Here is a 26,080-nt window from a genome sequence, read left to right as displayed (position 1 = left end):
CCTGGCCAGGCGGCCAGCGGGAACCCCCTTGGTGGAGGCCGGTGGCTTGTAAAGGATCATAATGTGGGGCGGTGCCTGGCAGGGGCGAAGGTCGCCCAGGCTGAGACGCCACCACCAGCTGCTCAGAGGGTCCGGCCGGCTGACGGCCGCCGAGATGGGCGCTTGGGCCCTGCTGCTGCCACTGCTCATGGCCACGGCTCAGGCCCAGGGTACCTGTGGGGCAGGGGCAGGTGGACTGGGCGGCCGGCAGGCAGGCAGGCAGGCGCCGGGAGGGCACTGACCTTTCCTCTCCAACTTTCCAGTCTGCTCTGTGAACAACAACTTCTTCGAAGTCCAGGAGAACACGAATCAGAGCGGGCCCCTGGCTGACATCTACGTCCCCAAGGGCCAGCAGGTGACCCTCGGCCCATCGTCCACCCCCTACGCGTTCTGGATCCAGGGGACTCAGCTGTTTCTCAATGTGACTCCTGACTATGAGGTGCAGACGGCAGACCTGGGCGGGGCACCCCAATGGGGGCCGCTGGGTGGCTCACCCTCCATAGGACCTGTGCGTCCACCACACCCCTCCCTGGACAAGGGCATTCCAGGGGTCTGAGGCTTCTGTGCCCACCCCCCCCCAGGCAACGACTGACCCCTCTTGGGCCCCAAGGCGGGTAGGGCCATTGGGGGATGGAGCTGCCTGGGCCCCCGATGCCCTCTGGACTTAGCACGGATGCTGGGGACCCTCTCTGCCTGTCTCCTCACTTGTGACGTGGGGCCAGTGTGCTGTGGTCAGCTGGGCAGGTGATCCCCGACACCTCTCTGCCCCCTCAGGAGAACACGATGCTGCAGGCGCACCTGGAGTGCAGAAGTGGAGACACCGTGGTGAGTACCCCCGAATCCCCCAGCCCCCTTGTGGCCTCCCTCAACCTGTGACATCAACACACTCCAGGCTCGGACCTCTGCACTCTGCTCAGCCTGGTCCAGGGCCACTCCCTGTGGTATGTTGGCGTCCACACTTCCTCCAGCCCAGCCTCTGCCCGAGATGCAGACCCCCAGCAGAGACTCCCCAACACGGAAGGCACCTCACCCTGCCAGTTCCCTCCCACCATTTTCTCCCCCACATCTCTCTGTCGACAAGCAAGTCTGTGGGCTCTGCCTCAAGCTGGACTCCAAACCAACCAGAGCCTTGGCCACCAGCATCTCCTTTCTGGAAACTTCCAACTGGCAGCTGGTCTGCTTGCTCCTCTCTTGGCCTTGGCCAGTCCGCTCTCAGTGTGGCAGAACGCTCTGATGAAGCAAATGGACGCCTTCGGCTGCTTTCTCACTCAGAGTCGAGGCCAAATGGATTGTGCGGTGGGTGCATGGCCTTGAGCCCTCTCCCCAGATGTGCACCTGCCCCCCTCTCTCACGGTCTCGCGTCTTCACTCCAAGATCACCTTCTCAGAGAAGCACTGACCGCTCTGTTCTAAGCTGCAAGCCCGGCCCCCACGCTCCTGCCATCTTGGCAGGAGCCAGTGACCATGGTCTCCTGTGCTCGGAGCCCCTGGGTGCCCCCACCCGAACACTGCAGCACACCACCCACAGATATCTCGGGATGAGTCTCTAAAAGATAAGAACACTTCTTAAACATAAACATAATATTGTTGCCACCTGGAAAAAGGAACTCCTCAGCATCACAGGACACCTGATGTCCGCCCTTTCCCACAGTAACAGAGACCCCAGCAAAGCCCACCTATTGAGACTGGCCGCTACTTCTCTAAAGCGCCCTCCTTCTTTCCTCCCTCCCTCCCTCCCCCCTCCCTCTCTTCCTCCCTTCCTCCCTTCTTCTTTCCTTCCTTCTTTTCTTTCTAGTTTGGTTGTTTAAGTCATCTCTACCCCCAACATGGAGCTTGAACTCACAACCCGAAATCAAGAGTCACTTTCTCCTCCCACTGAGCCAGCCGGGCTCCCCTCTTAAGCCTCTTTCAATCTATGGGTTCTCCTTTCTTCCTTTTCTTTGAGAATTATTTTTGAAGCAATTCAAGTGTTTTACCTCTGTTCTCATTTGGGACTTTGCCAGCGCCCCCACCCCACCCAGCCCCTGTGCTCTTTTCCTCCAGGGCACTGGCCACCATGTGTGCTGCAGAATTGCTGTCTGTGGTCTGTGTGTAGTCCCTGCAGAGCAGGGGCCCTGGGCAGACGGCTTGTCGTGTGCACTGTACCCCGGCCATCAGAGCACACTGCTGCTGACTCCACCCTGTCCCCACAGGTGACCCAGCTGAGAGTGCTGGTGTTCGTGCTGGACATCAATGACAACGCGCCCGAGTTCCCCTTTAAAATCAAGGTGAAGAAAATACCTGAGGTGAGTGAGAGGAGCCTGGGGTGAGGGGTCAGCGGCTTGGCCTCAAGGATCCGTCCGTGGGGGTCAAGGGTGTAGCCAAACCACTCCCCCTGCATCCCCCAGGACACTAAAGTGAATACCACTGTCATCCCTGAGACGGAACTGGAGGCCCGGGATCTCGACAAGGATGACATCTTGTTCTATACCCTCCAGGAGGTGACCCCGGTCAGTGTCATCCCCCCCACCCCTACACCAACTCCAACCCCCCCCTTCGAGGATCCCCCCTCTCTGTGTCTTCCCAGGGTCCCAGGCTGAGTCCCGTCCTCTGCCTCCCCAGGGCGCCAGTAACTTCTTCTCCTTGGTGGGTACCAACCTCCCTGCCCTGCGGCTGGACCAGCCACTGGACTTCTACTCATGGCAGAACATTACCTTCCGGCTGCTGGTGCGGGTGAGCAGGCCCGGATGCTCAGGTCCCCCACCCGAGCTGCCCCCGGCCCTGGACCCCCAGGCCTGATCCAGCCAGGCTCCGCTGTTGCAGGACACACAGGAGGAGAATGCAGAGCCCAGCCACACGGCCACAGCCACCTTGGAACTGAAGGTGCAGCCTGCTGACCTTCGCCCCCCCTGGTTCCTGCCCTGTGGCTATTCAGACCCTTACATCTGCATCAACGCTGAGTACCACGGGGCTGTCCCCCTGGGGCACAAACTGGTACTGGGGGCAGGAAGGGGCAGGATGGGCATCGGGGTGGGGCCTGGGGGCCACGGGGCCAAATTTGGTTGCGATTTTCATACGAACGTTCCTCTGAAAGCCAATCCCACCCAACCACGCGGTGGTGAGTGGTGAGCAAACCCTGTGAACGTAGGTGCGGCGGTCCTGGGGCAGAGCCAGGCAGCGCCTTGGGAACCCAGTGAAGTGGGCTGGGAGGGTGGTGGTGTGGAGGGGCCACGGCGCTGCTCCAGGGGGCAGCTGCGTCTCTGACCAGCTGACGTCCCTGCTCCGGCCCGAGAGGCCCAGGGAGGCACCGGAGGACAGCGGGGCCTGGACACGGGCTCCAGGGCCTCCCACCCTACGGAGAGGCCCGAGTCTGACTCCCCATGACCTCTCCCTGTCCCGTGTGTGCTAGCTCTTGAAACTCCTGTCATTCAGATCAATCAGATGTCTTTGAGCAAATTAACTCAGTAGCAAAGGATCGTGAGGCGTGTGGTGGGCAATCGTGCAAAAGACGAGTTTCCCCTTGAGGGAGCCGGAGGGTGAGCTGGGGCTGTCACAGCAGCCCCACGACGTCTCCTCCTGTCCTTGTCCCTGCAGCCAGCCCCCCTCGTCCTACATCCTGGGCCCATCCACGCCGTGGACGGGGATCAGGGCATCAACCAGCGCATCCTCTACAGCATTATGCAGGGTGAGTGCGGGCCAGACACCTGCTTCTCTCCCCATCCTGTGCCCCATCCCCACCTTGGGCTGAGGACATCCCAGGGGACTTGCCATATGGGCAGAGCCAGCTGGGACCTTAGCCCTCAGGCCACTGGAGGGGGCAAGAGGCCAAGCCTTCCCACCAACCTCGCAGGACAAGATGGCACATTTGCCATCGATGCTGACTCGGGCAACCTTACCATGACCAGAAGCGTCCCCAGCCCAAAGACCTTCACTCTGCTGGTCAAGGTGGGTGCCCTGAGCCTCCATGGCACTCCTGAGCCTCAGGCTGCAGGACTTGTCCTTCAAGGACCCGCTGGTCACTGAGGCATCCCTTACCCCCAGGGTGAACAGGCAGACCGTGCCCGCTACTCGGTGACCTGGGTCAGGATCGAGGCCCGAAATGCCACTGGGAGCCTACCCTACTTCCCCAAGAGCCGGTACCAGGGCCGGGTGGCGCGCGGCTCTGGAGCAGGCATGGAGGTCAAAGACGCAACCGCCCCCTCCCTGCCTCTGAGGATCTGGGCCCAGGACCCTGACTTTCCGGTAGGTACCAGCCCCACTGCAGGTGGGTTGGGGGGGTCACGGGGGCAGCCTGGACCCAGGACTCACTGGGCAGTGTCCAGGACCTCAACTCTGCCATCACATATCGCATCACCAATAACACCAACTTCCGGATGGATGGCGAGACTGTGCTGACTGCTGCCCTGCTGGCCGATGAGGGGGTCTTCTATGCAGAGGTAAGGGCAGGGGGGCATCTCCAAGGGGCAGGGGTCAAGGCGGGGCCTGCAAGGGACAAGCCCCCTTTCTGCTCCAGGTCGAGGCCAATAACACAGTGACCGCAGGCACAGCAACCACTGTGGTGGAAATACAGGTGCTGGAGTGGGAGGAGCCCCCGCCCACAGGTGAGTCAGTGGGACCCACCCCAGGCGACGGCTCAGCCCAGGTGGTGGCTTCCCTGGGGCAGGCATGCTGGGGGCAGAGGCAAGCCCGAATCCTGTCCCTGGCCCCCCAGGTCCCTCCGGTCCCCCAGAGACCCCCACATCCCCAGAGGCTGGAGGAACAACCAGGCCCTCAAGCAGCACCACTTTGGAAGCCCCCAGACCCCCAGGGCCCTCTCAGGGACCCTCTACGACCAGCTCTGGGGGGGGCACTGGCCCACATCTCCCCTCAAGCACAACTCTGAGGCCACTTGCCTCATCTACGCCCGGGGGGCCCCCCAGTGTGGGAACCAGCACCTTCCTCCCATCAGCCTCACCCAGCGGGGGCTCAACACAGACGCTAAAGCCAGGAACCTCTCAGCCGATGCCCCCTGGGCCCAGCAGGACCCCACAGACCTCAGGTAGCACCTCCCATTTGCCCCAGAGTCACCCTTATATTCCCTGACTCATACTCCGAGTGGTCCTGGGATTCACAGTAGGGCAGGGCCCACCCCAGGGTGGCCCAGCCTGACCACACTGACCATGAAATCCCAGGGGGGTTCTGCTCTGGTCTGGACAGAGACAGGTTCTGGGGGCCCCGAAAAGGTAACCTGGGGAAGGTGTATGGAGGATGGGGCAGAAGCCAGATTTGGGGTCCAGGGGGCCCTACAATTCCAGGCTGTTCTCGCCACGGGCCCCAGCATTGCCTTCACGGCCCTTCCTATGGTGCTGGACCCCCGCCTTCCACTGGGAGCTGGTGGGCACTGACCCCCACCTCCCCTCCCTTCCTTCAGCAGCCTCCCCAAGGGCCCCTGGGAACACACAGCTCCTCAGCTGGGGGGTGAGTGGTGCCATTCCCCAGAACCGCAGCTCTGGGAGGATGCCAGGCCTGGCTTGTTGCCAGGGCATTCAGAGCCTAGAGCAGGTCAGCAGGGGAAGAGCCTGGGTGCTAATGGCAAGTGGGTGGTGTGTCGCTGGCAGGGCCACCCCAGACTGGAGGAGGCAGCACTCCGGGGAACGGCGAGCCGGGGATCAGCCACGTTGAGCACCAGCGCTTCTCTGTCGTGGACATGGCGGCCCTGGGCGGGGTGCTGGGCGCGCTGCTTCTTCTGGCTCTGATTGCCCTCCTTATCCTCATCCACAAGCACTACGGCCAACTGCTCAAGTGTTGCTCCGGAAAAGCTCCGGTGAGGCCCTAGGGGTTGGGGTGCCAGGACCGGAGAGGGACAGATGGAGAGGGAGAGGCGGGGGGGGAGGGGACAGAGGTGAGGAAAGATGGGGTGTAGACATCACAGTCCACAAAATGGGGAGGAGGCCGGAAGAGGCGGAGAGAAAGGAAGGACTAGCCTGGATCCTTGTCTCTGGGGAAGGCACCAGGGGTGGGGGTCCCAGCCCAGGCTTGGGGTCCTGGTTGATGCCCTGGCTGTCCCTGTCCCCTCCCCAGGATCGCCAGCCCCTCCGCTTTGACAACCAGGCCTTTGTTGCCCCCCAAGAGGACAACCGGGCGCCAGCTCCCCGCTCCTCACCTGGCCCCACCCGGGCTGCGGCCCCGGAGCCCCCGGAGCCCCCGGAGCCCCCGGAGCCCCCGGAGCCTGCGCCCCCAGAGCCCCCCAGCGCCGCGGCCGCGCGCCCTGCCTCAGAGTCCCCCGAGGTGGCCCGCGATGGAGGCGGCCCAGCGGCTGTGAGGTCCATCCTGACCAAAGAACGGCGGCCCGAGGGTGGCTACAAGGCCGTGTGGTTCGGGGAGGACATTGGGGCTGAGGCCGACGTGGTGGTCCTCAACACGCCCGCCTCAGACGCGGCCCGCGCCGCCGACTCTGGCAGCGAGGTCAGCAGCGACGACGACGCGCCGGACGCCGGCTCCACCTACGTCTAGTTCGGCTCCCCGCCTCCCCCGCGGGCCGGCCCTGAGGTCGGCCGGGGCCGCTCGCCCCCACGCCACGGCGCACAATAAAGCGACAATTTCCAAGCTCGGCTGCGCGCGAGTCCCCCCGGAGCTGCCGGCCGTGGGAGGGGACGGCGTGGCCCGCCCGCGCCACACACCCCCTCCCCCCCTCCGGCCCCGGGTCCTCCGCGGCCGCGCCGGGTGTGCGCTGGGACCTCCCCCTGCCCCTGCCTGGAGCGCAGCGCCGCTTCCCGTAAACCACCTGCTGCGCCCGCGGTCCGCGGGGCTTCCCAGGCCAGCGCCAGCTGGCGGCCCAAGTTCCTCTCCTGGCCTAACCACGGTCGCAGGAGGGGGGCACCCTGCACTGCGGATCCCCCACCTCCCCATCCGACAGGAAGATTCTTGGCCTGGGGGTAACTGAGGAGCCACCTCAGGAACACTCATTTTGGAAAGCAAGTTCCAGGTGCCAGCCAGTGCGCCTGTGAGGTCCCGTGGGGGCAGGAAACGCCCGGTGCTCGGTGCGAAGAGGCACCCGGCCCTGGCGCCTGGACTGTGACCTGTGGCTCTGTGCAGGGGCTCCCCGGGTGAGGGGAGCTGGGAGCAGTGGCTGCAGGCCATGGGCCAGGGTGGCAGGTGGGCCCGGCTGTGAGGGGAACCAGAGCCCCCTCTGCTGGCTTCGTCGGGACAGGACCGCAGGCAGGACTTCCCCACCACACTGTCCCTTCGGGGTCCTCGGTGTTTTTCCTAATGAAAAGGCACCACGAATTCCCTTCCAAATGTCTTATTCTCAAGGGTATATGAGTATTCTTGTCTGAACAATTCTCAAGATTCCAAAGGCAGCGGGGTGGGGGCACCTGGTTGGCTCAGTCGGTTACCTGGTGCACTCTGGATTTCTGCTCAGGTCATGATCTCTGGGTCCCGGCATCCAGCTGGGGTAGGGCTCTGCCCTCAGTGGGGAGTCCGCTCGGAGACCCTAACCCTCTGCCCCTCCCTTCCCCTCGCATGCCCACAAGCTCTCTAAATAAAATGAAAATCTTAAAAAAAAAAAAAAAATCCCAAGGCGGGGCCTAGGTGGCTTAGTCGGTTGAGCACTCCACTCTTGATCTCAGCTCGGGCCTTCATGGCAAAGATTCAACGGTTGGGCTCCACTCTGGGCGTGGAGCCTACTTAAAAAGAAAAAAAAAAAAGAATCCAAACGGTAGGGCTGCCACTTGCCCAACGCCCTCCTCCATGACCCACTTTCCTGGAAAAAAGAAGAGCCTGGTTTTGTGTGGGGTCTTCAGCTTACCCCGCTGCCTCCCCACCCCCGTTAGTTGCCAGAGGCCCCCTGCCCCGACCCTGCATGTGCCGGGGGTGCTCCTTGAGGGAGAGGAGTGACTGGACCCCGCAGGACCGGCCACTCCTGCCGCTCCTGCACGACCCCCACCCGCACCCAGGAACCTGCGCGGGGGGTCCTGGGGAACTCCCACACACAAGGGAACCCGCCACCAGAGCACGTGACTTCCTCGGCTGCAGCTGCAGCCCCGCCCCCGGCCCGTCCCCATAAAAGCGCTTGTTCCCAGCCTCTCGGGGAGACGAACCTTCCCGCCGCGGCGGCCCGGCACGCAGGTACTCGGACCCCTGGCCCGCGTGGAGCGCGAGGGCAGTGCAGAGCAGGGCGGTGGCGGGGAGGGTCCGGTCCCGGGAGTCGGGGCGGGATTGGGAGGTGGGGGTCGCACGCTGACCGGCCGCAGGCCGCAGGTCGCGAGCAGCGGAGCCCTCACTTCCCGGCTTAGGGCTTAGGTTTCGCTTTCCCGGCGCGCGCGGTTTCGCTTTCCCGGCGCGCCGGGCACGCCCCACCCCGCGGCCGTTCTGGTGGTGTCTCCGCAGGGCCCCCCAGCGCCCTCCCACCCGGGTCTGGGTGCTGGCTCAACACCTGTGACTTCACGTGTGTGCGCCCCCACATTTGTGGTCACATCAGCGCCACCGCTGCCCAGAACCCCACACCTCGGCAACGTCGTGGCCATGAGCCCCCAACCACATCTGTGGTTCCAACGCCTTTAACAGCTGGACCACACCATCTAACGCTTCCCACCTGTGCTAACACCTGCCTGCCGGCCGTGACCACCCCTCCCCGCGGAGGGCCCACCTGCCTCTCCACGCCAATCCTTTGCAGGGAGCGATGGCCGTGGCTCCTGACAGGTGAGCGCCCGTCCCACCCCGCGGTGCGCGGCCACACCGCCTGGCCGCCCGCACCCTGACCCGGCCGGTGGCCCCGCCCGCAGGGGACCCCCGCGCCTGCTGTTCGGAGACTGGCTTCTGGGGGAGGTCAGCAGCGGCCGCTACGAAGGCCTGCGGTGGCTGGACGCGGCCCGCACACGCTTCCGCGTGCCCTGGAAGCACTTCGCGCGGAAGGACCTGGGAGAGGCTGACTCGCGCATCTTCAAGGTGGGACCCCAACCCAACCAGGTGGGAGGGCCGGCCCAGGCCCTGGCCCGCGCCCCCAGGCTCCGCCTTCTACTCCCCTCCCCAGGCCTGGGCTGTCGCCCGCGGCAGGTGGCCGCCCAGCAGTGGCGGCGGCGGAGGTGACCAGTTGGCCCTGGAGGGCGCACTCCGCGCCAGCTGGAAAACGAACTTCCGCTGTGCGCTGCGTAGCACGCAGCGCTTTGTGATGCTGCAAGACAACTCGGGGGACCCCACTGACCCACATAAAGTGTACGGGCTCAGCTCCAAGCTGGGGTGGAGAGGTGAGGAGCCCCAGGGGAGGGCAGCCGTCTAGGGGGCAGGACGTTCAGGGCAGAGACACGGTGCTGCGAGACACTGGAGACAGCCTGTGGGGCAGATTCGTGCTTTCAGAAACTGGCCTCCAAGAGGCTGGTGCCAGGTTGTTGGGGAGGGCAGGGAAAGCTGATTTGGCCTGCTGGGATTAATGGCAGGGGACACCCAGCTCTGAGGGCCTACCCAGGGACACATACCCAAGTGTCCCACTCCAGTGTCTCATCCCACACTCCCCTGATCCCAATTCTCTCTCAGAAGGTGCGGGCATTCACCAGGGGGAGAAGACCCTTGAAGATGCCCTACCCTTGATGGTAAGATCGTTCTGCCCTCCTTGCTCCCAGGTCGGGGCTGCCACTTCTCATGGGGCTGGGGCGCTGCTTACACTGGCCCTCTCTTCCCCTGCAGGGCGGGCTCCCTAGGCTCGGGCTGAGCCCTGAGCCCTGTGCCCCAAGCCACCTTTCTGGCCCAGCTGGCAATGCTGAGGACCTCTTGCTCCAGGCTCTAAAGCAGAGCTGCCTGGAGGACCATCTGCTGGAAGCTGCATGGGGGGTGGACCCAGTACCCCCAGAGGCTCCTGGTGAGAGGCTGTGTTGGGTGGGGGTGCTCAGCCTTGCAGGGTTCCATGCTACAGGTCAGGAGCAGGTAGGATGGCAGAGTCCCTGTGGAGAGGGAGAGGGTGGGGGTGGGGGTGGGAGTGAGGAGGGAGCCAGCCACAGCTGGGCCAGTATAGCTGTTCCCAGCCGTCATTCTCCCCCTCAGACCCAGAGCTCCCAGACATGGAGCCGTCCCTGCCAGGGGCAGTCGAGACAGCCCCCTGGCACCAGGCCCAGGTGACAGGTGAGAGGAGCCAGGGGTGTGTGAAGGAGGGAGGGGCTGGGGGACCGGGTGCCAGCTGAAGCTTTCCTCCCCAGATGCAGGCTCAGCCCCGGCCCTGGAGCCCTGGCAGCCCCCCCAAGAGGTGGAGCCTTGCCCCCCAGGGGCCGGTGAGCAGGTGCTGCTCAGGCCCAGCTGCTCACAGCCCGGACCACAGGCAGAGCCCAGCCTGAGGGCCCTGGATGTGACCATCATGTACAAGGGCCGCACAGTGCTGCAGGACGTGGTGTGGCATCCAAGCTTCGTGTTCCTGTACGGGCCCCCGAGCCCGGCTGCCACGGCCACGGAGCCCCAGCACGTGGCCTTCCCGAGCCCGGCCGAGCTCCCTGACCAGAAGCAGCTGCACTACACAGAGAAGCTGTTGCAGCACGTGGCCCCTGGCCTGCAGCTGGAGTTGCGGGGGCACGGGCTGTGGGCCCGGCGCCTGGGCAAGTGCAAGGTCTACTGGGAGGTGGGCGGGCCCCTGGGCTCTGCCAGTCCCTCCACAACCCCCCGCCTGCTGCAGAGGAACCAGGACACCCCCATCTTCGACTTCAGCACCTTCTTCCGAGGTCAGTGACGCACCTGACCTGGGGGGGCCGTGCCGTCCCTGCCCCCTCCTGTCCTGCTGGGGCCCCGTTCACCAGAGTCCTATCCTGCAGAGATGATGGAGTTCCGGGCGCGCCGGCGTCGGGGCTCCCCACACTACACCATCTACCTGGGCTTTGGGCAGGACCTGTCAGCTGGGAGGCCCAAGGAGAAGAGCCTGGTCCTGGTGAAGGTGAGGCCTGGGGTCCTGGGGGCAAGGCCGCATGCAGCCCCTTTGTGGCCTGACGACACCCTCCCCTCCCCACAGCTGGAGCCACGGCTGTGCCGGGCACACCTGGAGTGCGTGCAGCGAGAAGGGGTGTCCTCCCTGGACAGCAGCAGCCTCGGCCTCTGCCTGTCCAGCTCCAACAGCCTCTACGAGGACCTTGAGCACTTCCTCATGGAGGTGGAGCAGCCGGCTTGAGGACCAGACCCCTCTCCAGCCCAATAAAAAGGACTCAAAAAAAAAAAAAAAATCAAGAATCCCACTGGTGTCCTGACCAGGGGTGGGCTCAGGGTTGGGGCTGGAGCTCAGAAGGGGCACCACAGACTTCCCGGGAGCCCACAAGACCTACAGGCCCAGGAAGGGAGGTGACCACCCCTGCCCCCACCCACTCTCCTCTGTCTTCACAATGAAGAAACAGGCCACACACTTTAGAGCCAACAAACTCTACTCAAAGCATACAAAACGCTCTGGGAACAGCAGACGTTTGCTCCTGGCAGCTGTGCTGGCAAGGGGCGGGCACCACGAACGGCTGACTCTGTGCTGTGTGCAGGGCCCCTGCCTTCCAGACCCACCAACACTGCGCTCTGGTTGGTGGGAGGCAGCAAACACGAGCGTCACTTACAGAGCGGAACAACAGAGAACTGGGGCATGGCCTTCCCTTATTACTATAGAAAATAAAATCGGGCCATCTGTGAGAAGGGACAAGGAGCTCCTTCCACCCCCCAGGCCCCTCCTGATCACCAAAGGCTTCGCCTTTCAAGTACTGAGTCAATCGAGAAGTTTCTAAAGATAATCCATTTTTGATAAATTAGAACACAATGGAAACTGTGTATCTATAATATACATATAAAAAAGTCCAGTTTTAAACTGTGAGCAGGACAGGTGCACAGACCACATGTGATCACGGTAACCCTGAATTCAGGAATGCTGGCTGGGCGTCTTCAGAGGCTTCTGCTTCTGCCACTCCCAACAGAATCACTCAGGGGCAGGGGCCAGCAGCCCCAGCTCTGCGCCCAGCCTCAGCTCTCGGCGCCCTGCGCGGGCGCCTCCTCACCAGCCTCGGCCCTCCGGTGCCGGCGCATGTGTCTGTACTTGTCCACGTAGGCCTTGACCAGGTTGCCCACCTTCACGGGGTTGATCTCCCCGCTCTTGCTGTGGCATATCTGGGGGCGTGGGGGAGAGGCACAAATGACCCAGAAGCCTCCCCGGGGATCACAGGGACTGAGCCCGTGGGGTCCCATCACAAGGCACACAGCGGGGCACCCCCTCCCCCCCCGGCTGGGTCCGCCTCGCACAGCTGCTGAGGGTCCATCTCCCAGCCAGAGACATGTGGCCGGCATGCCACACATTTGGCCCTGACGCCCTGGGCTCTCGCTTTCCCACCTGCAAGTGTGGTGTGTTATGTACCTTCTGTTATTCGCCCGCTGAACAGGTGACAGGGACGCAGTCCTGTCCCCTCACAAACACCAATGCTTACTTAGCCTGAGCATCTCCGAGCCACGGTGACAGGAGAACAGAAGTGGCCTCTGGCAGCGTGACCACGCTGCCCCAGCCCTCGCTGCGCAGCCCTAGGCCGGTACCCCGCAGTCTGGGTCAGCAGGCGGCGGCACAGACCCACCCACCCGCACCCACCTTCTGCACGGCCTTGCGAAGGATATCCTTGTACTCCTCCTTGGTCACCTCCCTCTTCTGATAGAAGGGCTTGATGGCCAGCTTCACCTCCTCCACCGCCCGCTCCTGCATGTGCAGCTTCTTCATGTACTGAGAGCAAGAACACGTGTGACCGCCCTGCCTGGGGGCCACATGGCCCGCCCCCGCCAGAGGGGGGCCCGGACTCACCTCCTCATTCTTGGCCTTCTCTGCAGCAGGCCTGGGAGCGGCCGACCTCTCCTCGGAGTTGCCAGTGCCGGGGGCATAGCCGGCTGACTCGGGGGCTGTGGTCAGGGCCGTGGGCACTGGGGCTGGACTCTGTGCGACCCCGCAGCTCGCCACGGGAAGGCTCCCTTGCAGGATAAACTGGACTGTGGGCTGGCTGGCTGGTGCGTATGGCGGGAGACTCACGGGCAGAGCTGGGGCAGGGGGCAGGTTGGGTGTATAAACCTGGACAGAAATACGGACGGCTCAGGGCAGCGCTCCCCACCCCCACAGCAGGAAGAGCCCCGGCCAGAGAGGGAAGTCCTCAGCCCCAGCCTGTGTGGCCTCGCGCCAGCTCACGTCCCTCCAGCCCAGGCACTCACCTGAGAGGGCTCAGCGTCGGAGAAGCTGGACTCTGGAAGTGTGTATCCGGGGGGAGGGGGCTCAGAGAAGGATGCCTGCTGGAACCCCACCGAGGGGCCCATGTCTTCTGTTTCCAGGACCCCTTCCCGGGGCTTCTGGGGCCTGTGGAGCGGCGTCCCTGAGGGCCAACACAGGGGAGGTGGGTGTTCTGTGGCCACCCTGGGCCAGAAGCTGCTTCCTGGCTGGAAAATTCCAGAAAAGCATCCCAGCAGCAAGGACCACAGGCCAGGATGCAGCCACCTCCCTGCCCCACGGCCTACGCTGCCCCAGTGACCGAAGAGGTCCGCGTGCCACCCCCCCCCCACACACACACAAAACAGTGGCCTTCCTCCCACGCTGCCCCAGTCCACCCCCAGAAGTGCTTGCGGGACCCTACTCACGCAGGCCTCGCTCCTCGGCAGGGGCACCGCTCTCGGCCTCCTGGAGGTTCCAGGTGACTCTCTTCACCAGGGCTTTAGCCCGCAACAAGGGGGTCTGAGAGGGGCCTTCCTCCTTCCCCACGGGCACCCCGCCCACAGCCTGGCTTCCCAGGGTGCTGGGCACCACGGCAGCCCCAGTGGCGTCCTGCTGGAGCAGGGGCTTCTCTTCGGGGCTCTGTGCCCGGGGCGGGGGCTGTGCAGCGTCTTCACCATGGATCAGCGACACCTCCCGTCTGATGACAGCCACTGCCAGGCTGGTGTCCGGCTGCTGGCTGGCTGGGGGCACGGAAGGAGTGGGTGGGAAGTGCCGCTCCGGGGAGGAGTCTGTGCTCTCTGGGGAGGGTGGGGAACTCATGTCATCCAGCTGCATGAAGAAGGCTTCGCTCGAAAAATCCTCAAAGATGTGCCCTGCCTCGACAGAGTCACCGTAATCCAGATCCTCGGGCGGACACTCAGCCGGTACCTCTGGAACGACCTTGTGGGCTTCGGCCCCTGCTGGGCAGGCGTCTGCTCCCACTGAGGCCGGTGGCCTGGCTGGTTGCTCCCTGTCGGGCTTCTGCCCTTCCGCGGGAGCGGCTGCCAACTTCCTCTCTGGGGAGCGAGTCCTCGGCCGCTTCTCATGGGAACGAGGGCGCTGGTACTCCCGGGACCTATGCTCCGTGCTTGGCGACCTTGGTGACCTGGACCTACGCTTCCTCCTCTCGTGGGAGCCCCAGCTGGTGCGCGGCCGCTCCCGGCTCCTCTCCCGTGGGCTCCTCTCCCGCGGGTGCCGGTGCCTCCGGGCTCTCTCCAGGCTGCTGGGGGGTGAGCACTCCCTCCCCCGAGACCTGGACCCTGACCGCCTCCGCTTCCTCCTCCTGCTCTCCCTGCGTTCGTGGGAGGAGCTGCTGGGGCTGCCTGAGCGGGACCTGGACCTCCGCCGGCCATGGCCCCAGGACTCCCTCTTCCTCCTCCTGCCCTCGTCCTTCGCTTTCTTCCGCTTGGCTCGCTCGTGGCTGCTGGAGTGGTCGCTGGAAGACCTCCGGCCCCGGGACTTGGTCTGCTGCCTCTTGGGGTGGTCCTCACCCAGTGGTGGCGACACCGACGGTGAGCTCCTGTCCCCGGAGCGGGAACCTGAGCGGGAGCCTGAGCGGGTCCTCCTGTGCTCCCTGGCAGTGGCCCGCTTCCTCTTGGCTTTCTTCCTGCCACGGGAGCTGGATGTGGAGCGGGAGCAGGAAGGGGACCTCAGCTCCACGATCCTGTGGGTGGTCGTCTGCGGTGCGTCCGGGCTGGGCGGGGACTCTGGTTCGGCTACAGTCACGCAGGTCACCGTCCGCTGCTCGGAGCCAAAGAAGGTACTGCAGGGCAGCTGGTCCTTGTCTTCCCACGGCTCCGGTGGGGATGGCCTCTGTGCCCGGGAGGCTGAGCCCTGGCCCTCGGCAGCCCCCTTGCCCAGCCCCTCGCACTCCAGGTCGGAGGCCCCCTCAGCAGCCCCCTCACCCCGGAGCTCGAGCCCGCTGGAGGAAGGCCCCCGAGGGGGCTCGGGCTCCGTCCCAAAGACAGTCTCCACTGTGTAGGAGGTGACACAGCGCACAGTCTGCAACGCTGGGGCCTTCGGGCTGTTGATGGAGATGGTGCGTGTGATCTCAGAGGGCAGGAGGCCAGAGCCCAGGTGCTCGGGGCTGCTGCCGGCAGAACTGGAGTCAGAGCCTGTGGGGTCAAAGGGGTCGTAGATCTCACTCTTGAGCTGTTTGGTCTTCCTGATGGAGAACAGGGGCGAGGGGTTCTCTTTCCTTTGCACCTTATTGTCAACAGGCCGGAACGTGTTACAAAAGCCAGGGTTGGAGAGTCTGCCGGAATGTGCCGTGTTCCCGGGAATATTGATCCTGAAGCTCTCAAAGGTCGAGCTGACACCCTTCCCCTTCGAGGGTCCCAGCGAGGCGGGGGACTGGGAGCCGCCCCCTGAGTGCGGGCCAGGCTCTTGTGGGCCCCTGCTGCTGGGCTCGCCCTCTGCTCGGGCACCATGGCCAGGCTGCCCGGGGCCCTCCCTGCCCGTGAGCCGGCTGATGCAGGAACTGGGGATCTCAACACGCTGCTCGCTGGGGGGAGCCACATCCGCCTGTCTGCCGCCGCTGTCCTCCCTTCTGACCTTTGGTATCCTCGGTAGCTCAGAGATGTCGGGCCTCCTGGGAACCGGCTTCAAGGCCTGGTCCAGCAGTGCGCCAGCAGGTGGCAAGTGAGAGCAGCTAGCGGAGGTCTTCAAGGACACAGAGTTGGGGGGCAGAACGTGCCGGGTGTCGCCATCACATCGGGGATTGTCCCTTTGCTTTAAGCCAGGCCCACGCACACCTGACAGGTTCTGAGTCTGACCGGACGGAGGGGTCACCGACGAGTCCAGTCTCACAGTCGCCCCTGTCCTGAGTGCAGGGACACAGGAGGGCGCCGGCGTGCCAGGACAGCTCAGCCCCGCACTCTGCAACCCGCTTCCTGACTGAGGCGCTACGGGCCCAGGGTGCTTCCCTCCTTGGGACGAGCCACCTGTGCTCCGGCCGGTGCTCCGTGGGAAGGAAACAGGTGCTGAAAGGCAAGAGGGTGAGCGGCCATCAGTCCCCGCCACCTCCTTTATGGAGCGCAGTCCATTGTCTGGCCCAGATCACAATGGCTTTCTCCTAAAAGCTGTGCTTGTAAATGCCTATTCCCGGGACGCCTGGGGGGCTCAGTTGGTGAAGCATCTGCCTTCGGCTCAGGTCACAATCTCAGGGTCCTGGGATTGAGCCCTGTGTCAGGCTGGGGAGCCTGCTTCTCCCTCTCCCTCTTACCCCCCAGTTCATGTGCCTGCTCTCTCAAAAAAAATAAAATCTTAAAAAAAGGAAGGAAGGAAAGGAAAGAAAGGAAGGAAGGAAGGAAGAAAGAAATGCATGCATGCATGCCTCCTCCCACTTGCTCCCTGAGCTAGACCTCTGTGCACCTGGGAGCCTGGGGGCAGCGCTCGGGGCTCACCTGCCACAGTGGGGACTTTCTCTTGTGTTTCACAGTTGTGCTCTGTAGCCGTAGAAAGTGCCCCTGCCAGTTACAGATGCTTGTCACAAAGGGGGGGCCGGGAGGGGCAGAGTCTGCTCCATCCTCCACGGCTGGGCACCCCCCAACCCAAAAACCTGCCAGGGCCTGGATACATGGGGGAGGGCTCCATAGGGGCTGGTTCCATGGCTCTGTGAGCACACACACCAGCCACATTACGGCCTCTGAGGGTCTGTGGACTGGCCCAGAAACCCCATCATCACATAAACTACCAGCCTGTCAACTCTGCTCAGAAAGTCATGTAGAATTAACAGAGACGAACTGAGAAAATTGTGCCCCTTTACGTCTGTTTTCAGCAGAGAATGCATTTTAGTTCCTCAAATGTCTCATCTACCGCTCGCTCAGAAACAAGGAGAACCAGTGGGTCAGATGACCCCCTCAACTTCCCAGAGTGTCAAGGCAGAGAGGGCGTCCCCGTGGACACCGCTGGGCTTCGTTCAGCGGCCGCCTCACCTGCCCTCTTGGCACTGAGGGAGCCATCCCGGTGGATGATGATGTCCGCGCCATTCATCATCAGGAGGCTCTGGCCTGACAGGATGCTCCCCACCAGGTCTGGGACGGGGGTCTCGTCCACTTCTGGCTCAGGCGCTGTAGCAGGAACGCTCCTCCTGCAGGTACAGACCCACGGCTGCCTCCCCATGCCCAAGTCCCTCGAGCCAGGCAGGTGCCCCCCAGCCCCGGCACCCCCCGCCAGGTCCTGACTGCCATATGCAGAAGAGGCCACCTGCCGGGCCCCTGCATGCGGAGGGAATCAGATACACCCAGCAGCTCTGACAAAAGAAAAGCAGGCTGTTTGAGGTGAAATCATCTGATGCTTCCGACCCCAACTGCCACCAACAGGCAGCCTGTTTACTGGTTTCACTGAGGGGTGAAACAGAAGCAAACAATCCAGCCAGGGGGCAGCAGCTCTGTGGCAGAGGTGGCCCCAAGCACCCGTGGCTACTCGGCCCCAGCTCGCACCCAGGCAGACTGTGGCCTGCCACTCCAAGCTCGTGCCCTTGACTGCAGCACTTCCTCCTGGGGCAGGCAGAGCGCAAGGCCAATCTGTGGCCACCCCACCACCCCCGGACCACGGTCCCTGCCAGCACACACCTGGAGAGCCCCATGGCCACGGGCCTGGCCACAGGCCGGTGAGAACGCAGCGCTGACTGCGACAGAACCCTCCTCTTGGCACTCAAAGGGGAAGCAGGGTTTGCAGACTGCTCTTCACTGCTGGAGAGAGCACACAGGCCAAAGGAATGGTGACCCCACACTGGAGGCCCAGGGAGACCCCCAGCCCCTCCTCAACTGCACACGTGGCAGCCCTTGTGCCCCCAAACTGAACACGGGCCCCACGGAGTGGCTTCATGTTGGCAACTGCCCAAGCCTCTGAGTGGGCACAGGGCAGGTGGGGCAGATGTGCAAACTAGACGTTCCTCCACGTGAGCAGGTGAGGTTGTAGAGAGTTCTTTCTACACACACCACCTATGTGAATCTGAAAAGGAGTCAGGAATCCTCACCCTCATTGTGCAAATGCAAAATCCGAGGCCACTGCCCACAAAGAAAGGAGGGAGATCCCCCTGCAGTTACCTGTCAAAGGGGTCCAGCTCATAGGGGTCTCCAAAGAGCGACAGAGAGGCCACTCCGATGTCCGCACGCATCAGCCCCAGAGAGGGGTCTGCTGGCTTGTGCACAGATGGGATGCAGGCTCCGCGGGCCGGACCCCGGAGGCCCAGGGTCCGTGCGATGCGGGAGCGGGCTGTGGCTTCATTCTGAACCAAAGTCACAAAAGGAAAGGAATGACGAGCAAGCCGGGAGCTAAAGGCTCCAGAAATACCACACCGTAGGCTGAGGAAATGCTACACCGGAGCCAAAGGGCCTCCCGTGTATTAACGATAACACTCTAGAGGTTTTGCTTCAACAGAATCAATGAACACGTCCCAACGTCCCCACCTTGGCACACCTCCCACTGCAGGTGGTGTTTGATTCTGAACACAAAATCACGAGCAGCAGAGCGGGCCACCCAGGTGATGAGTGACCTGACACTGAGGAGGAGCGCGGAGGGGACTGGCAGCCCCACACGGGCAGGCATGCCGCAGGTGCCCCCGGGTGGTCATCCCTCCAGGAATTCCACCTCCAGGAATTCCACCTCAATGAACCAGCGGAGCGGCGGCTCCCGTACTCCATGTAAAACGGAGGCGTCGGTTTCCACATGAATTTACACTGGTCAGGCAACGGCAACGACCTTGAGTATAAATTCACACAAAGATGCGGCAAACACCTGAACGACGGCCACAACCGAGCTCTTTGTGTTTCATGCATTAACGTGCTTCCAATGTCCAGCCAGGAGCTGCCGTGAGGACGGTACTTCAGAGCAGGGACATGAGACACGGGCTGCACACACACGAGGGGCCCGCTCTGAAAGCCTGGTGGCGAGAGAGCTGGAGGCCGAGACCACTCTGGCTGAAAGCCCAGCTGCACGCCCCAGCCAGAATCCCTCTCTCCATTCCCCCACCCAGCTAACAATCTGCTTGCCTCCCGGACAAGCTGGTGGCCACGGCCCTGCTGCCTCCACACCCTCTGGCCTGCCCACCCCTGGGGTGCCAAGAGTCATACACAACCCCTCAGGACGCCCGGCTCTGAAGGGTCCTGGAAAATCTCTTGTCCCAGCCCCATCTTCAATGTGTCCTGTGGAAATGTTCATTTTTATCAGTGGACCTCTAAGTAAATACAGAAAAAGGAGGCTTTTCTGTGCATCCCACCACCTAGCTGCACAAGGGAACTGACCGGCGCAGTGGGAACGCTACCCTCCAAGCCTACCTTTGACGTTTTCCCTTTTCTCTTCTTCACACGACCCTGGCGTTTCTTAGACCTCGTTCCGGAGCTCCTGCTCTTCACACACGACCTGGACTGTGTTTTCCTTCTTCCCGACACTTTCTTCCGTCTTCCTACAAAAAGCACATTGAGAGTCTATGCTTTCCTGTGGGCCCTGAGGCCCCCCACCCAGCCCCTGGGCGTCCCCACCTCAAGGATGTGCCGTACACAGCCAGGACCTGGCATATAGACAGCATGTGCACTGTACTGGGGTTTTTTTAATGGAGAAATAAGCCATAATTTAAAAAACAGCGTTTCCCCATGGAGGAGCGAGAGAGGGAAAGCAAGGCAGTGCAGAGCAATTTGCAAATCTGACTTTTATAACCAATAAACATTTCACATCATTATATAACAAAATGAAATAAAAAACCAACCAACCCTGGCGATCCAGAGTAAAAGGAAACAAATGGCCCCAGGTGTGTGTCCACCTGGTCGAACCACAGAGAACTCTCCCCACAGACTGGAAGACAGAGGACCTACCGCGCATCTCTAGGAACACGTCCTAAAAATTAAACCGCACAACACCGGGGTTCGGCCGTGGTCAGTCACCTCAGAGACACTACCATGGGCTCAAGGGCGACTCTCACTCCATGACGCTCCAGTACCCCCGGGAAACCGACAGGGGCTTCAGCCTGGACGGAGCGGATTCCATGGAGATGCAGCGATCGTGGAATGCCATTAACACATCACACATGTCTAAATCCGTGAGTCCCTAATGCTGCTGACAACCCTAACTGAGCTCTTTGCAAGGATGCTACCAGCAACTCGGTGCTTCCAAGAAAGAAACAAACCAAGGCCTGAATCTTCGTTGGCCAAACCCCCGCAGGACTGGGAGGCAGCCGGCGCAGGAGGAAAGCCTCTCCTTGCCTCCCTCAGTGAGATCACGGGGCTGAGCGAGGAGCATGAGCAGGGAGACCAGCAGGCGCTGCCTGCTCCCAACACCAGGCAACTTGCAAACACAAATCCAAACAGACAAAAGTCCCAGGTGAAGGCGAGTGACTTTGCAGCTCCGAGGACGGCCTGCAGGCCGCCAGACTGGGAGGGGCGCGGACGGCGACCTGGCTCCCTCCACCGTCCAGAGCACAAGGAGACGCTCACCAGACAGCCGCCAGCGCCACATGGATCTTGTTTGGCTCCGGATTCAAATAAACTGGGTTTTAAAATTCTATCCCATCTATGACACAATTAGAACCTTCAACACTGACAGACTACTTCACGGTGTTAAGGAATTACTATTCACCCTCTCAGGTGTCACACAGACACTGTGCTTCAGCTGAAAGAAAAAAAGACTGTATCTTTCTGAAACACATTACAAAATACCTCCAAGTAAAATGATGATGACGTGAAGGATGTGCTTCAAAATAATACGGGAGGGAGCAGGTAAAGGGGAAGAAGTGAAGCTGAGGCTGGGCGACAGGATGGCTGAGTGGGGGTTCACTATTCGTTTCTCCCTATGCCGCCAAAGGTTTGAGAGAAGCCTATAAAAATAAAAAATTCACTAGCAAAGCCGAAACAAAACAAAACAAAAAACCAAAAAAGAACCCAATGCAAAAATGAACTACCATGCAAAATGAAGCAAACAAGGCATAACCAAAGACAGAAGAACTATTCTCAGCCCGAGCACAGGTAATGGGGGTGCGGCCTGCCATTAGTGGGGTACGCACTGGGGACAAAAGGAAAACCTTCCAGTCCCGCCTTGAACTACAGCGCTGGCAAGACCTGGAACGGTTATTCTGAGGCTGTTCTCTGTGGGATGGAAACGGGGTGAGCACTGACACGAGCTAGCACTGAAATGTGGGATTCCTGACACGAGAAACGAGAGACGCAGATGGGAGACAAGTAAAACCTTATAATCTTCATAAGTTGAGTCAAGAATCGGTGTGACCTTCGGATGGATTTCCCGGCTCTGTCCACTAGACAGGGACGGCCCACCCTCAGCAGAGAACATGCACAGAGCACGGGCCCACGCTGGGGAGGCACATGAATGCAGGATCCCCACTCCCACACCCCCACAGCAACAGAGCTAGACAGCACCCGGGTCTCAGCCCAACGGTGGGGAACGCAGGCACGGCAGGGACGTCGCACAGACCCCATGGTCACGGTGAGGACAAACACCGGCCAACCCCAGGGCTGGGAAGGACGCGCAGCACTCGGCTCTCATGCTGCTGATGCGGCTACAGAGAGCCACGTAACCTTAACTGCATCTTGACCCAGGGAGCCCGTGGTCTGGTCTTCTCCTTCCTCAGAGAAACCAAACACGTGCCTACGACCCACGGGTACAAGGGTACAGGGACATTCGGAACATTCGCAGCATCTCTGTCTGCAACAGCCCTAAACCCAACACAAGCCAAGTGACCCCCCGCAGGAAACCGCGTCAACAAACTGCAGTATGTCTGTGTAACATCCATATTCCTCAACAATAAACGGAAATTAATCAACCACTGACACACACAACCACCCAGACTCCTAAATCACCATGCTGAGTGACACACCAGCACACGTTCAGGATCTCGTGAATGTCTCGTTATGTGAAGTCTGAAAACAGGCAAAACTAACATCTCGTGCGAAGAGGCCAGGGCTGCCTGGTGGGGGCTGGGGGCATCAGCTGGGAAGGGCAGGGCTAGGTGGGGCAGGAGTCCTCGCTATCAAACCTGGATCAATAAAGTTGACGCTACAAGACCTCAGATCGTGACCCACTGAATAAGCCACAGTGCTTTAAACAGATGACCGGGGGGAGCTCTCCACTGGAGCCCACGCCCACTGAAGAACGGAGCTCGAGCCTGATGCTGGAAGCCATCCCCATGCTCAGCGCCGGAGGATGACGCGAGGGAGGAACCGGACACGTGTTGCCCCAAGGCTTCTCCCCGGGAGGGACCTACTGGCACCAGGCAAGGACCTGACTTACTAGGACCAAATCACCAGAACCAACGCGGCAAAGGACAAGAATGAAGCAATCATTTCAACAGCTCCCACAGAGAAAAGCCCAGAACCAGGTCTTCCTGGGGTACTGCTGCATTTAGGGGCAAAAAGGCAGTTCTGCCACGCAGTCCTGCACAGTGCTTCCTAACCAAGGTCAGGGCGGCCGCGTTGCCCAGATGTGCGTGCAGGTCTGCAGTGGGTGTTCAGAAGGACAGAGCGGACCAAACCCGCCTGGCCTGGAGGGGCTTCTGTGCGGGATGTCTGTGACCTGAAAAAGTCAGCTTGCAGAACCTGACGTGGCTCTGGGGGTGAAGCTCCGGGGTGGGGTGGGGGGGGCGAGCACGTGGCCTACTGCTTCTCAGGGACACACCCATGTGGCCACCAGCCGAGCCACCACACCTGGGCTTACCTGCTCTCCTCCTGCGCTTGGCGGGGGCTCGGGGCGCCACGGGGCGCTGGTACACAGCAGGGCTCAGGCCAGCAGCAACGGCCTCAATGGTCTCGTCCAGCAGAGAAGACATGAGGTACCGTGGGACATGCTACATGGCAAGGAGGGTGCCGTCAGCGGGGCAACCGCCCTCGGGCTTCTCACGCATCTCCCTGTGCCCTACAGAGGACTCTGGGCAGGACCCCAGTGGGGGTGGCACCACCTGGGAGCCCTGGATGAGCCCCATGCCAGCCCCCACCAAGGGAACCACAGAAGCTGGATGCCCTCGGCCTGCCAGTACCAGGCCTAGCCGGTGTCCCCTTCTTGCTTCTGACAGACAAATGGCTGAGAGCTTCCTGCAGGCACTACAGGGCCTGGGAGGGCCTCCCAAGAAGCAAGTTCAGGGTGAGAATGAAGGATGAGGGCGAGGCAGGCAGTGAGGCGTGAACGGCACAGCCAGGGCTGATGCAGTGAACTGTGCTCGTGCACAGCAGGGTCACCCAGCAAAGGGGGGGGCGGCACAGGCTGGGGACCAGGGAGAAAGGACATGGGGCACGAGGTGGACACAGGAGGAAGTGAGGAAGGACTGCAGGCATCTGTGATGGGGCCAGCCCCCACAAGGACCTCTGACCCCTGCCCGTCAGCTTGCCGCTTTCCCTGGGTGAGCTGCCAGACTGCAAAGGAGAGCCACCACTGCCCCTCCCAGGGCTGCCCGCGGCTGGTGTTGCCACAGGGTGGGCAGCACCCAGATGGGCTCAAGTGGGAGCAGCTCTGCAGCAGGACTGGCAGCCACAACGGCGCGCGCACCCACCTGGATCCTCCTGGCGGTGGAGATCCGATTCCGGTTCACAGTTGCTCGGACTCTCTCGCTCTGCCGTGTCCTGGCAATGGCGCGGGTCCTCCCTGAGTGGGGCCGGAGACGGCTGGTGGTGGGCACCACATCAGCCAAGAGCAGGGAGACCTCCTCCTCACTCACAAGCCCTGCATCTGGGAAGAAAGGAAATCCTGGACTGACGTGTGCCCACCACGCCCTCAGCCTCGCAGGGGGCATCTCCCGGGGCCTGGGCTGCCCTGAATCCATGGACCGCCATACAGCTGCGCTGACAGAAAGCCCTACAAGTTCTCCCAGAAGACAAGAAGACCCCCTGAGCGCTCCTGGCCTGGGAGGGAGGTGGTGCCTTACCAGCGGCAGGAGCAGCTCCAGGCGCCGCACATTCTGGACAGAACCACTCATCCACCGGCACCTCCCCGAGAGGAGGATCCAGACATTCCATGTGGTATCTGCAGGAGCAAGAGGGAGGCAGACAAGGGCTCCAGCAACCGAGTGAGCCACCGACTGTCGTCTGAACATGTCCCAAGACTGCAGCGCACCCTGCTCTAGACAACTGTGTCCCCCCAGTCCCTATGTTGAAGCCCTAATACCCAAAGTGACTGCATTTGGAGATGGGGTCTCTGGGGCGGGGGGGAGTGAGGTTAACCGACATCATGAGGGTGGGGCCCTGACCCATGGACAGGGGTCCTTAGGAGAGGGAGGGACCCAGGGCTCCCTCTCCCCAGCAGAAAAAAGGCCACGAGCACACAGGAAGGCACTGCTGACAGCCTCAGCCTTGAACATCTCACCAGACCTGACCCTGCACACATGGCGCACGCCGGCCTGCTCAAGAGGTCCACGTGCATCAGACGGGAGACACTAGGCTCCTCATGTTCCTGCAGTCCTCCCCCCGGGCATGCTGGGTAGCTCTGTCCTCCAAAGGGGGCCCAACGGTCCCTGAACCCTCCACGGGAGGCATACTGTGTGGAGGGACTGACTGAGGTGGCCACGTGACTCCATCCTATGGGGGACACGCGGCTGACTGTGGCATGTGTCTTGCATCTGCCGGCACCTGGAGGCTCATCTCTGGTTGATTACGAGACCTCAGATTGTCCTTCCCCACCCCACTGTCACTTGGCAGCCCCAAGAGTTTCAAATGTTGGCACCTCACACTTCACAATCCAGTCTGAGGAGCTAATAGAGAAAGGTTTTGTTTGCTGAGAGTAGACTAAATGTGGTCTAAACATGGCCTTCCAGTTGCTTCGACGCAGTCTTCAAGGAAAGCAGTTTGGGAAGAGTCACCTCGCTGCTGGCATGGGCTGCCCGAGCCAGCCTTCACCAAGCTTCATGCCAAGACCCCAGATAGCCCCGAGCCAGACAAAAACCCATGTGGACACCCTGCTAAATCCCTGAAGACCTGAGCCCAGATTCAGTGCAGCTTAACGACCACGTACTGCTCACAGCGCTGAAATTTGAGCATCTGGTGAGCCAGGACAGGTGGAAACCCTCGCCCCATGAACCCCTCACTGGAATGCAGCCCAGCAAGCCCAGGCCAGCATCAAGTCCTGGGGAGTACCCCAACACCCCAAGTAGATCCCAGCCTCAAAAGATCCTTCCCTGCATGGTCTCAGGAATAGAAGCAGTGATTTTGTAGCTTCTCACAAAGGATTTCAAGGATCCAACACGGTTCACTTGATGTTGTCCTCAGGCCAAGTTCCAGGGCCTCGAACAGAGGCCGCTGGTGTGCGTGACAGGTGTGGGGCCCGGCCAGCCTGGTCCAGCGCAGTCACTCCACGGGGAAGACTGGTTGTGGACTCACACGGAGGGAGGGTCACACAGTGGCCGCCAGGATGGGGGCACAGCTCCTGAGCTGAGGACAACGCTCTGCCCGGCAGCCACAGCCACGCAGAACTGACCTCCTGCCCGCATGGAAGCTGCAGCGACAGGACGCAGTGACGTTCTCCATGGCTTCCCCAGTGACTCAATACTACCTTCACATTAAATAGCAAGTTTCAGGAAATCAGATAATCTGTACCTTACTTCCTGTAACAGTCAAAGGATCTGTTACACACATTCGTGTATCTACAGCCTTGTGATTCCATTTCCAAAAGAGTAATGGAGTAATTTCAGACTTGATCGTTAAGATGAAAGACAGTGATAGGAAGATTCAGCAGATGCCAGATATTAACAGTGTAAGGGTGCATGGTGGTTTAAAACCACTAGATTGGGCGCCTGGGTGGCTCAGTTGGTTAAGCGACTGCCTTCGGCTCAGGTCATGATCCTGGAGTCCCGGGATCGAGTCCCGCATCGGGCTCCCTGCTCTGCGGGGAGTCTGCTTCTCCCTCTGTCCCTCCCCCCTCTCATGTGCTCTCTCTC

General features: G+C 61.6%; 3 protein-coding genes and 1 long non-coding RNA gene across 13 annotated transcripts in view; 2 read left to right on the top strand and 2 right to left on the bottom strand.

Annotated features, from left to right (window-relative positions):
• Nucleotides 1-71: 71 nt before the first annotated feature.
• CDHR5 (cadherin related family member 5) lies at nucleotides 72-6,602 on the top strand. 2 transcript variants are annotated; one of them, XM_081797482.1, is made up of 15 exons: nucleotides 77-209; nucleotides 303-478; nucleotides 814-864; nucleotides 2,231-2,323; nucleotides 2,426-2,527; nucleotides 2,640-2,750; nucleotides 2,841-3,011; nucleotides 3,612-3,702; nucleotides 3,868-3,962; nucleotides 4,059-4,259; nucleotides 4,340-4,453; nucleotides 4,531-4,618; nucleotides 4,729-5,055; nucleotides 5,615-5,820; nucleotides 6,078-6,602. In XM_081797482.1, exons 1-15 carry the CDS (start codon nucleotides 155-157, stop codon nucleotides 6,507-6,509), a joined length of 2,313 nt encoding a protein of 770 aa, XP_081653608.1. In that variant the 5' UTR covers nucleotides 77-154; the 3' UTR covers nucleotides 6,510-6,602. The 2 variants fall into 2 exon arrangements, with proteins under 2 accessions (XP_081653609.1, XP_081653608.1); XM_081797483.1 differs by lacking the exon at nucleotides 4,729-5,055 and having other exon boundaries at nucleotides 72-209.
• A 681-nt stretch (nucleotides 6,603-7,283) lies between these two features.
• Nucleotides 7,284-8,389, bottom strand: LOC145716087 (uncharacterized). The gene is made up of 2 exons (XR_014138418.1): nucleotides 8,099-8,389; nucleotides 7,284-7,761 (listed from the first exon to the last, which is right to left on the bottom strand). It is a non-coding gene; the product is annotated as an uncharacterized LOC145716087 (long non-coding RNA).
• IRF7 (interferon regulatory factor 7) lies at nucleotides 8,011-11,191 on the top strand. 4 transcript variants are annotated; one of them, XM_031037312.2, is made up of 10 exons: nucleotides 8,011-8,126; nucleotides 8,388-8,699; nucleotides 8,783-8,945; nucleotides 9,031-9,244; nucleotides 9,534-9,586; nucleotides 9,681-9,852; nucleotides 10,035-10,112; nucleotides 10,187-10,699; nucleotides 10,790-10,908; nucleotides 10,984-11,191. In XM_031037312.2, exons 2-10 carry the CDS (start codon nucleotides 8,680-8,682, stop codon nucleotides 11,137-11,139), a joined length of 1,488 nt encoding a protein of 495 aa, XP_030893172.1. In that variant the 5' UTR covers nucleotides 8,011-8,126; nucleotides 8,388-8,679; the 3' UTR covers nucleotides 11,140-11,191. The 4 variants fall into 4 exon arrangements, with proteins under 4 accessions (XP_030893172.1, XP_030893170.1, XP_006741842.1 ...); XM_031037310.2 differs by having other exon boundaries at nucleotides 9,531-9,586; XM_031037311.2 differs by having other exon boundaries at nucleotides 8,044-8,126; nucleotides 8,565-8,699; nucleotides 9,531-9,586.
• Nucleotides 11,192-11,721: 530 nt separating this feature from the next.
• The window catches only part of PHRF1 (PHD and ring finger domains 1), a 28,455-nt gene continuing 14,096 nt past the window's right edge, over nucleotides 11,722-26,080 (bottom strand). For 3 of the 6 annotated variants that reach the window (XM_081797477.1, XM_081797478.1, XM_081797476.1), the window contains exons 8-20: nucleotides 24,077-24,174; nucleotides 23,705-23,880; nucleotides 22,876-23,005; nucleotides 19,494-19,621; nucleotides 18,264-18,445; nucleotides 17,787-17,906; nucleotides 17,148-17,302; nucleotides 16,617-16,679; nucleotides 13,599-16,193; nucleotides 13,179-13,336; nucleotides 12,781-13,041; nucleotides 12,574-12,702; nucleotides 11,722-12,104 (exon numbers count right to left, since the gene is read on the bottom strand). In XM_081797477.1, the coding sequence (XP_081653603.1) occupies nucleotides 11,961-12,104; nucleotides 12,574-12,702; nucleotides 12,781-13,041; nucleotides 13,179-13,336; nucleotides 13,599-16,193; nucleotides 16,617-16,679; nucleotides 17,148-17,302; nucleotides 17,787-17,906; nucleotides 18,264-18,445; nucleotides 19,494-19,621; nucleotides 22,876-23,005; nucleotides 23,705-23,880; nucleotides 24,077-24,174 (4,339 nt within the window). In that variant the 3' untranslated portion in view covers nucleotides 11,722-11,960. The remainder of the gene's footprint in view (nucleotides 12,105-12,573; nucleotides 12,703-12,780; nucleotides 13,042-13,178; nucleotides 13,337-13,598; nucleotides 16,194-16,616; nucleotides 16,680-17,147; nucleotides 17,303-17,786; nucleotides 17,907-18,263; nucleotides 18,446-19,493; nucleotides 19,622-22,875; nucleotides 23,006-23,704; nucleotides 23,881-24,076; nucleotides 24,175-26,080) is intronic. The other 3 variants (XM_081797479.1, XM_081797480.1, XM_081797481.1) reach the window with 3 other exon arrangements.

The sequence above is a fragment of the Leptonychotes weddellii genome, chromosome 11 (genome assembly GCF_054177405.1).
Source record: "Leptonychotes weddellii isolate Sample4059 chromosome 11, ASM5417740v2, whole genome shotgun sequence".
Lineage (NCBI taxonomy): Eukaryota > Metazoa > Chordata > Mammalia > Carnivora > Phocidae > Leptonychotes > Leptonychotes weddellii.
This window is presented reverse-complemented; position numbering and strand designations above follow the sequence as displayed.

Coding starts and splice junctions, on each gene's coding strand:
- CDHR5 (XM_081797482.1), top strand. CDS start 155: ATGGGCGCTTGGGCCCTGCTGCTGCCACTGCTCATGGCCACGGCTCAG. Junction 2,324..2,425: donor AGGTGAAGAAAATACCTGAG/GTGAGTGAGAGG, acceptor TGCATCCCCCAG/GACACTAAAGTGAATACCAC. Junction 5,056..5,614: donor CAGGACCCCACAGACCTCAG/GTAGCACCTCCC, acceptor TGTCGCTGGCAG/GGCCACCCCAGACTGGAGGA.
- IRF7 (XM_031037310.2), top strand. CDS start 8,680: ATGGCCGTGGCTCCTGACAG. Junction 9,587..9,680: donor AAGATGCCCTACCCTTGATG/GTAAGATCGTTC, acceptor CTTCCCCTGCAG/GGCGGGCTCCCTAGGCTCGG. Junction 10,113..10,186: donor GCACCAGGCCCAGGTGACAG/GTGAGAGGAGCC, acceptor TTTCCTCCCCAG/ATGCAGGCTCAGCCCCGGCC.